Raw genomic sequence first — 10,639 nt, forward strand, 5'->3', positions numbered from 1 at the left:
AGACCCAGAGCAAACAGTGTTGTGTGACTGATGGCCTTCATATAAAGACTTGTTTCCGACTTTACGTTTCCCAATTTCGCTTTAAGTTATAAAGTTATTGTGTTATTTACATTTGGCCTAATAATGATCCTTGTTGCTGTTTTAGAGGAGCGCTGCTTCAAAGGATAGCTGCAGATTTCTGTCAGAATCTGCAGATTATACAGAACAAATAAAATGTTCACGTTTCTCCAACGTTGTCTTCCCAGCAGTTTCACTGACATCTACACGGGATGGCCAGGAAGCGTTCACCATGTCTTCTCCGGCGCTGATAATTGGCGTCTGTCTCGTGTCAGTGACGTAAAAGACGGATTTAATGCGACGTGACCATCAAACAGCAGTCGCTTTCTGAAACATCAGATATGTATCGGATTCAGGACCACATATGAAAGTGACCCAGGTCGGATTTGTGCCGTTCACACTGTCACACCATGATCGGATATGAGTCGCACAGGGTCAAAAAAGTCGGATTCGCCTGCAGTGTGAACATAGCCTTAGAGTCAGATATCATAGTTTATGTGCTCGTTTTACATTATTTATTGATTTTCATCATTTTTAAATAATAATAAACACAAGTTGTGATGTAGTAAAAGTCGCCTCAAAAACCAAATTGGCTGACTAGATGATGGATGGGTTTATCAAACGAAGACACGTGTTTGCTTTTCCCTGTAAAAGGTTCTGCATGCATGTGTAGTAACATCCATCCCTGTGATTCTACCTCACCATGACTCAGCACAGAGGCAGCCCTGATTACTGCCCGACTCTTTTAAATGAAGAAATGATTTAAATAGAACTGGTCTGACCAGGAGGAGCAGGCTGAAAGAGCTGCAAAAGCAACAGGTCACGCCACGATCTGAACAAGCGCCAGAGAAGAAACAAAGTCACTGACATCTATCATGTTACAGAGCCATCTCCAAGGCTTTGGGATCCTAACCAATCACAAATCACATTCGCTGAGAAAATCTGGAACAATGTGTACTTCCCGGGAGTGTCTGGTCTGCCAAAATGACTTCAAGACCACATCGACAACTCATCCAGGAGGTCGCAAAAGAACCCAGAACAAGAACAACCTGCAGGGCACACTTGTCTCAGTTAATGTGCGTTCCTGGAGTTGGGAGTTCGTCTTGTAATCGGTAGGTTGCCAGTTCGAGCCCCGGCTCGGACAGTCTCGGTCGTTGTGTCCTTGGGCGAGACGCTTCACCCGTTGCCTACTGGTGGTGGTCAGAGGGCCCGGTGGCGCCAGTGTCCGGCAGCCTCGCCTCTGTCAGTGTGTAAAGTGCTTTGGGGTCCTTAGGGACTAGTAAAGCGCTGTACAAATACAGGCCATTTTACCAATGTCAGTGTTTACGATTCAACAATAGAAACAAAGTGTCGACCAAAGAGAGCACAAAGGAGTGTCCGACTCGTTACATCGGGCATCAAACCAGCACAGCGTTCCAGAAACAAAACATTCCCAAAGTCAAACACAGTAGAGGTAGTGTCATGGTCCGGGCTGCATGAACTAGTATGTTTTTCTATTTTATCTAATCTTATTCTTTTGTGTTTTTCTAAAATTTTACTGCTCTTAACTTGTTCTCTCTGCTGTGACCAAAGACATGTCCCCCGTGTGGGACTAATAAAGGTTTATCTTTATTCTGATTGCTGTCAGAAAACCCTGAAGAGAACGTCGGCCCATCAGTTCATTAACTCCATCCTGCAGACACGAGGGCGCCGACAGTCTTGTCAAATAAAAATCACATTATAATAAACATGTATATATAATACTGTGCAGCATAGTTAAGCCTGTGCAGTGAAACTGAACAACAGAATGAGTGCATCTCTGTGAGCAAGCGTCTCCTGAGTGTCAGCTTCTCTGGCACAGTGGATTCAGTTGGTGTGTGTGAAAGTGCATTGCACAAGCAAACACAGCGTGTGACGTCAAACTGGAAGTGTTTTACTTTTGGACAAAGTGATACCCAGCATGATGGAAAACAAAGCCTGTACAAGCGGTCTCCTTTCTATTGTTCCGCGTCTCGGAAAGGGCAGCAGAACTTTTTCAGGGAACTTTGTGCTCTGCTGTTACGTCAGGGACCGGCACAGGAAAAGAGGCTATAAATGGCAAGTGTTCCATGTCCATTCTCAACATGTAGGTCAGAGTAGAGCTGTTGCATGTACAATCAACGTGTAGAAGTGGAAGTGGCTGACAAGGGATGAGAGAGTGTGTGTGACAAACATCACAGTGTCAGCAGCTTCAGCAAGCCCACATCAAGAGGCTTTCTCAGAAACCAAAGCCTTCTTTGTGTGCCGTTTTTGTGAATTCACAGGAACCCGAGATCTTGTGTTATCCCCACGTAACCCTGCCGTTTTCTCTTGTGGAGTGAACTGGTATGGCCAGTCTATTTGGTTTCCAGCCACTGGGGAAACTGGTGTTCCCTCCTCACTGTACTTTACAGAGGCAGATGACAGAAAGCCTCCTAGACAACGATGTTCAAACAGGAATAAATCCAGCCGCGTCAGAAGCACCAGTTGGTTTTCCTATGACCTCACAACTGTTACTCTGACCAACCGCACTGCTTTATTATTTTCCCACAGCCTTTCTCACTAACCCCTCTGTTTCCTTGGGGATGCTTCTCACTTTAGCAGGCTTGCAGAGAGAGTCAGCGGCGGAGGAGGTGACAGCACGCTAGGCGACAAACTGACAATAGAGTTTTGTCGGTTTGGCTTCTGTGGCATTAGGGACCGGGTCAGACTTCCTGGGTCTCCTGTGGCCCGACATGAGAGCTGGACACTCACCCTAAGCTCAGAGAAATCCCTGTGCTCTGCTGACCTTCAGCACTAGTTAAAGTGGTTACGGAGAAGGTCAGTGTGGTTTCCAGGCCGACAGAAATGAGCACTTCCCCTTTTCAGCAGTGCGGTTTTGGGTGTCATGCACAGACGTCAAGCAGCATGGGATACATGACGCATGCTGAGTGCTCGCTCTCTCTCTCTCGGTGAGTGTCTCTCTTCCCATCTGTGGCTTGAACAAGACACTGGAGGATGGCTAACATAGCAGTGTTGGTTCATGTGACACTCCCCTGTGCCTTTGGCCTACTTTGCAGAGCAGTAGCACTCGCTAGCTCACAGAAACTCTCCTGCTTCAGTAACATTTCCAAGTACAGCCTCACCATGTGACAAAATTCTCGAATGCCTCTTGTATCCTTTCACATATCGAATCAAAACCATCAAGGGACTCATCAAACCCTCCTGTCCTTTACTATTTATACTTTGTGGTCATTTGTTTCACTCCTAAAACTGGGAACTGAAATCAATATAAAGTTTCAGAGTGTAGACTGTATATAAAAGACAGACAACTGTCGCCATGTTGTTTTCCTGAGATCGGCTTTCAACTGCTTCCTTATTTCCCAGTGGATTGCTACAGCTGATCCATGTTTATACTAGATGCCCTTACCGAGCCCACCCTCCCATTAGGAGGCAGTAGGCGGCCAGTTTGTGACTCCTCCCAGGCTTGAACCAAGAATTTTTTGCATGAAAGCATTGATAACCACACAGTGCAGTCACTCGTCACGTCTCTGCTAATTAGTGCTGAACAACGACTAATAAAATTCGAGATTTCACTCAACAAAACTGAGATTGGCTGTGCCGAACAGAACGATGTGTTAGTTAGATGATTAGAATAAATGCTTAACAGTACAAACAGAGAGGAGAGGTCCAGCTCAGTGTCCATACGTCTGTCAGTCAAAACAGCAGATTATTCTTATGACAATGGAAAGTATCCATAGAGACCAAAAACACTTCTTGTGCTAGTCTTTAAATATGCTTTTTAATGTTGTGTGAGTTGGTCATTTTAACATGGGACTCTGTGGGGCGTCATTCACTCTTGGAGCTAGCTTCAAGTGGCCGTTAGAGGAACTGCAGTTCCTGAAACCCCAGTGCTAGCTATTGTTTTCATCCTCGTACGGTTCATATTACTCCTATCACTTTGTGGGGGCGGGGTCACCAACAAAACCATCCATTAGGATTTAGGTGTGGATTCTTCTTCTTCTTTATGTGTCACTCTGTACTACTGTCATCGCTTAGCAGCAAAGCTCTGTCTGCTGTGTCCTGCGATCTGAAGGCTTATCCAGGAACAGCGCAAGCAGAAATGGTGTGAGTTGTATGCATGTGGCTGAAGTGGAAAGGTGGAAAGACTTGTGAAAGGAAACAGAAGCACAGAGTTTGTGGACTCTTCCGGCTGAAGCCCATCTATGACCCAGACCATCACTCTCCCTCTTTACGTTCCTGTGTTTATATCTCACCTCCGCCACACATTTCCTTTCCCTGTGTTGTGTCATTGCGCCGACCAGCAGACATATGGGCAGTGGGCTGTTACCCACACGATGTTACATCTTTGTTAAAGGCAGACCTGATGTTCCCACAGTAAAGAGGCTCTGCCAAACGAGAGGAAGTAGAAGAAATTCACTTAAATAAGACTTTTGTCTTTTAATAGGGGGGCGATTGTGGCTCAAGAGTTGGGAGTTCGACTTGTAATCGGAAGGTTGCCGGTTCGAGCCCCGGCTTGGACAGCCTTGGTCGTTGTGTCCTTGGGCAAGACACTTCACCCGTTGCCTACTGGTGGTAGTCAGAGGGCCCGGTGGCGCCAGTGTCCGGCAGCCTCGCCTCTGTCAGTGCGCCCCAGGGTGGCTGTGGCTACAATGTAGCTGCCATCACCAGTGTGTGAATGTGTGTGTGAATGGGTGGATGACTGGATATGTAAAGCGCTTTGGGGTCCTTAGGGACTAGTAAAGCTATACAAATACAGGCCATTTACCATTTACCATAATACAAATCTTTTATTTGCGTCTGTGTCTTACCTCTCTGATCCTCCCTAATAAAGCTGTGGGCAGTTTTCTCCTCCATTACCCGAGCCCTGCTGAGGCTTCGTTTCACGTCCTCCCCAGGCCGGTTGTATGCCAAGCAGCTTGGTGCCAGGCCAGACTCTCGCTGCCAATTCAGCCTCCATCCTGCAGACTGCTCAACAATGCAATGCGCCACTCACCTCTGACCAGACCACCTCCCAGTTCAATCACAATGCATATCCCACGGCAGTCATAAGTGAAATAAGAAGCGATTGTAAATTGGCCGTGGGTGTGAACGTGGCTGCGAATGATTGTCTCTCTGTGCGGCAGACTGGTGTTAAACAAGTGTGCAGCTGCTGCGCAGCATCTTGGGTCCAGCTCCAAATGCAAACCCATGTCATGGAAATGCAGTGCAGTACCGTGAAGTTTCAAGCTTCAAGGATAAAGCCTTTACATTTCTGATGGTACAACCCCAAACTGTGAAAAGCTGGGAGAGCCTACATTTGTAGATGGCTCAAAATGATTAGCTCACCAAATGATTTCCTTCTACTTCCTCAGAGCTTCTTTGCTGCATGTACCGAGGAGCCAGAGATCAGTGTCATTGTAGCGCAACAATCTGCAGTTCTCAGTTTGAACTATGCCGATTTCCAACCACAGAGGTTTCTTCAGATTTCCAAATTTTTAGAATTGTAGCTTTACAGCAGGACAAGTTGTTAATAGAGGAAATCAAGTGTTTCTCAAACATCTGCTCAGCACATTCAGCCACACTGGATATGAACTCTCTGGACTAATAATTAAAGGAGCTGACCTGCAGTCATAAACCAGGCTCCACAGAGGATAGACCCGGTTCTCTTTGCCAGTGTTGGACTATAATGTGTTACTTAAAGTAAAATCACAGAACGCCACTTAATAAGCATGCTCGTGCTCCTCGTGGGATGAACGCTGTTAATTTGCTATTAAATGTATGTCAGCATCTGATATAAGAGACATGTATTTACAGGCACAGCTGTGCAGACTACAGGAGGAAGAAAAGAGGAAGAACCCAGCTGATGGTGATGACCCAGTTACCTCTGCTGTCACGCCGCTCACACAAGTGGAGATTTGGTGATTGAAGTACAACCTTCGTGTTTGTCTGACTATAATGAATGCTGCAGTCTCTTGGGAACACGATCGGTGATTTACAGTACGATATGAAGAATCCACAGAAGGACCCAGATTCGATAATACTGCTGTCAGTCAGGGAAGGTCAGCACAGCCTAAACTCATTGCAGAGTAACCTGATTTTGCTTATTCCTTTGCCACGTCTCTCGTTGTGTTAGATGGCTCGTTGGGCCTGAGATACATCTGAGAACCCATCTTCCCATGTCCATTTCCCATCCCTTAGGAAGACCTCCGTTTGCTGAGGAAATATTTGAGGAGTGTCCATTACTGAAGCTGTTATGAAAGTCATTTAACCGACAAGTACGTTGCAGTCAGCTCGAGTCTGGGAGGGCGGCTGGCCAGCGAGATGATGAGGTCACTTTGAACAGCGACTAAGGAGGTTGGCTCCGAGCTGGAACGAGCACAGCTCTGGACAAACAAAAGCCTGTGCCACTACTTTTGTAGTGAGCTGAGCGTAAACACATTTCATAATCAAATGCGCACTCGCCCAGCCCACATGGACACTGGCTCATTTTTACTGCATGTTTGCATTTGTTTACGATGGATCCAGCCACAGTGCAGGCCAGCGAGCACGCAGTAACCAAGAAAGCGATCGCTCGTTAGCTTCTTTGTTCCTGTCTCACCTTTTTATCTGTCTGTGGTTTTCCTGCTCCCCGTGCTCTCACTCCTTTCTCTCCCACTCTGCAGCAGCATAATGTCTGCCGCTCTCACCCCTCCGCTGCCGCCCGCGTCACTTCCCTTTCTGATCGGCTGTCATGTAAACACAAGCATGCCCCTGCTCAAAGGCATGCTCTTACATAAAGGCTCAAACACACACGCACACATCACTGAGTCACATGGGAGCTGCTAATTATGACCACATAAAGCCAGCGGAAACACAACTTTTACAGCTGGCTGTGTGAGCTGCTCTCACACTGTAGCTCGTTGTTCACAGGAAAAAAAACATACACCGTTTACTTCAGATCACAACAAAGGGAAAAAACATTTCTCAGATTAGCCTCTGATGCTGGGGATCCAAGTAGCACAGACTGCTGTGTGGCAGCAAAGAGACTCAGTGGACGGTGCAGTTGAACAAATCGGCTTCTGCGCTGACCATTTACACAAGCTAGCAGAAGAAAGGATGAAAACAATGTATTCAAATGAAACAGAGCTATTTGTTGAGACAAGGCGAGCACAAACATCTGACAGACGTCAGGCACAGTCTGTGACGCAGATTGGAAAGTCTGTCTTCAGTCAGCACGTGTATGCACCCACAAAAACAGTCACAGATAAACAGGAACCCACAGTAACAGGGAGGCCATGCTATCGCCGCTGAACACCACTGACACACTCCAGCCATTTCCAGCATGCGGCTAATCCCAGTTCAAATTCACTTTGCCAAGTAATGCTCTCGAGGACGGAAATAACAGCTTAGAGCTGCGAAAGTTTGCTTCAAAAGGATGATGGATTTGTTCTCGTGTTCTAATAAGGCCAAACACAGCAGGATTAATGCGGTTAATGGTTAATGCTGTGGGATTATTGCAAATTTCATTACTATACAACTACTGGAGGACAGCAGAGGTCACGTTTTACAATGCTTATACTTGTCAGGGCGCAGATGCTGTTTATCGGGAAGCCGACCATTCCTCCAGTCAAACAAACAGAATTTGGTTGGTTTCATTTGAACTTGAAAGAAATGATGCAGTGGCAGATGCACGAATCAGAGCTGATGCAGTCCCGTAAGTTTGTACTGGAGCAGGACCTGCGCTACCAAATTATTAGTGAACTTGATGTAATTTGAACAGAGGAAACATGATGTCAGAGCTTTGTTATTGGTTGGCTGTGCACTACAGAATCACTGTGTTACTGTTATGTAATGTCTGCCCTGGATTGCAAAGCTCAGGCCACATACTCCACAGTACAACACTGTGATACAAACGTTAATGACAGGTGTAAGCGGGGAATCCTGTCACAGCCTTAAAGGTTTGCTTTGTGAAAGTGGCTCGTTGCAAGTGAAATTGATTGTTCGCCGACCTCTAGCAATGCATCGTAACAGCATACTGCACCCATCCTCCAGCGGACGTGATAATTGTGACAGGAACAAAGAAGGAAATCAAATAATGTCTTACGAAGCCACAGAAACAGCAGACGGACGATGGATGGACAGAACGCTGGACTTTAACACAGCACACTTTAGCTCACTTCTTTGAAGCACAACCAAGTTTATCTTATTGGACTTTTTTTAACAAAATAAATTATTAGGCTAGCGCTGTCACATCATAAAGAAAGAGTTTTCCTTATCTCCTCTGGGTTGTACTGAAGCATGTTGTTATAATTACTGCAGTCAGTGTTTGAAAAGTTAAAAACTCTTTTGCACTCATTCTGTTTTTTACATTCTTGAATTAAACACCATCTGTAACTTGTTTCATTCTTTTTCACTATAAACAAAGAGAAACAGTGGACACACAGGCAGCGTTGCCAACCTGACTTTTTGTTCCAGCCACACTGTCCACAACTTCAAATACAGACTGCTGGTGTTATCAGTCTTTAGTTTCCTGCCAGTCGACTAATTTGTTCATTTCCTAATAAAAATATTTCAGCTCTTCTTCGGTGCTACAGTAACAAATAGTTTTAATAACTTGCTACTTCTTCTGTATCATTATTATATCAAACGAGTAAGAAATGGAAGAATCTGATTATTTTAGACACTACAGTCTGGAATAAGTCGTGATATTATAAAGAGTTTACATACGTCTTTAGGGGTTTTCTTGTCTGCTCTGCTGATCGGATCTGGACAGCCTTTTGTATCAGCTGCTTCTTGGAACACTTGGAGAGCGACTCCGGAAGAGCCTCTCGCATTAAAATATTGAAGTACTTCCCCTTTCTGGGTGAGACGGCGGCCAAAATAGGACGCTCTTTGAACTGTGTGTGTCATATACACAATGATGTGACTGCCCAGTTATGAATCAGCAAAACGCTGGATGGTGTGTGTGTCTGAGGGAGAGGGAATGTGTGTGTGTTTGCGCAATAACCAGAGCAGCAGGCAGGTGTTTTCTTGTTTTCCTCACCAGTCAGTATTGACACAATGAAGCGCTGACGGCACCTCGCAGGCATCCCGCAGGGAAATTGGGTGGCTTTATTAAACACATAGGACCGCTGCTTTAAAGCGACGCTCTCGTAAATGAGCACCAGAGCCAGAAAACCAGCACAGCCAGTTTAACACTCGGAGTTTACAGAATGTCATCCTTTTGGGCACATCTCAATGTTAAGTTGGAGAACTGTCAAACACTGCGAGCCCTCATTAAACGGTGAAACATACAAATAATCCATCTCGCTGTAAAAGCCGCACAAAATCACCACTGACAACTTCACTTGCTCTTGGCACCTCGACTCAGAGCTTCGGGTTCGCCACAGAGGCGCGGGATGTTTCCAGTCCAACATGCTCAACGTGAAAACGCGTTCTCAAAGCACCGGAGTCGAACCCTTATGCCCACTTGTTTACTTCAACTTCAATTTCTATGTGCGCAACACCACCTGGAATGCGGACACTGGCAAACACGCACATGTGATCAAGACTCCCCTGCAGGGTGATTGCGCTTTCTTCAACAAACGCACTATTCCAAAAGCCCAGAGATGCGGGTCCTCACTAGGGTACAGCAGGCTGGCTACCAGGCACAACTCAAGCGCGAAAACGCACCTGCGGCAGCAACCCGGAGCCGATCCCCACACCAGCCGAGCTATTAGAAATAAGTTCACTCACACCGAAGGGCGCTCCTCCTTTGCTCCGGGACTGTGCGAAATACGCGCACAGGCGACATTTTCCTCCTCTTTTAAAGTGCGCGTCACAGCTGGCAGGTGCAACGGCGAACACAGAGGTCCCGTCCGATGAGGCGCAGTCTGTCCGGCTCGGCCCAGCCCGGTCGAGATCGGCAGCGTTCGGTTGGGCTCGGCCCCCTGGCCCTCTACACTGTCGGCAGATGACTGCGTACATTTCTGCTCCCTTCTGCTTTAGCAAAGAGCCCAGCGCACTCACTCTGTTCCTGCCTTTTCATTATATCATGTCCATGTGACACGCTCAGGCCTCAGTCGATGGAAACTTAAAGGGACCTCCCACGTGATGGCGCGCTCACGACAGCGAGCGCGTCCAGGAGAATTAAGAAATAAGATGCAAGGCAGCAGGAACCAGACCCGCTCGGGCTGGTTGATAACTTGTTTGGGGGGGTTTGTCTGTTTTTTATCTGGAAGATTTTGCCGCTGGCTCTAATGGTCATTGTAGTAATGTCGGTCATCTCTAGTAACAGTAATGATGATGAAGATAAGTTGATGCTGCTGCTGATGAAGACTATGATGAAAATAGAGCGTGGTGTTTTATTGTAACGACAATGACAACTGCTATAGTCAGACAACCATTTGTGGTTATGATGATGATGATTATGACAGTGAGCCTGTAAAAGTTGTGATGATGATGATAAAGAAAACCTGATGGCAGCGATGAAGATAACTACATTTGGCTGGTGAAGATAACGATGATGGTCGTGGTGATGAATGTGAGAATGATGATGATGATGATGGAGATAATCCTCACTGGTTATAATAAAGATGATGATGATAAATAAAATGATTATCATGATAGTAAAGAGAATCCTTAT

General features: G+C 46.2%; 1 protein-coding gene across 2 annotated transcripts in view; it reads right to left on the reverse strand.

Annotated features, from left to right (window-relative positions):
• The window catches only part of LOC146688715 (uncharacterized), a 58,611-nt gene extending 48,519 nt beyond the window's left edge, over positions 1-10,092 (reverse strand). The window contains exon 1 of one of the 2 annotated variants that reach the window (XM_085437166.1): positions 9,753-10,092. In XM_085437166.1, the coding sequence (XP_085293292.1) occupies positions 9,753-9,981 (229 nt within the window). In that variant the 5' untranslated portion in view covers positions 9,982-10,092. Of the gene's footprint in view, positions 1-9,750 lie in introns of both variants that reach the window. The other variant, XM_085437165.1, reaches the window with a different exon arrangement.
• Between the last annotated feature and the right edge of the window lie 547 nt (positions 10,093-10,639).

Source organism: Copadichromis virginalis, linkage group LG17 (assembly GCF_057382275.1).
Source record: "Copadichromis virginalis isolate Kocher_CV1m ecotype Utaka linkage group LG17, C_Virginalis_male_GT1.1, whole genome shotgun sequence".
Taxonomy (NCBI): Eukaryota; Metazoa; Chordata; class Actinopteri; order Cichliformes; family Cichlidae; genus Copadichromis; species Copadichromis virginalis.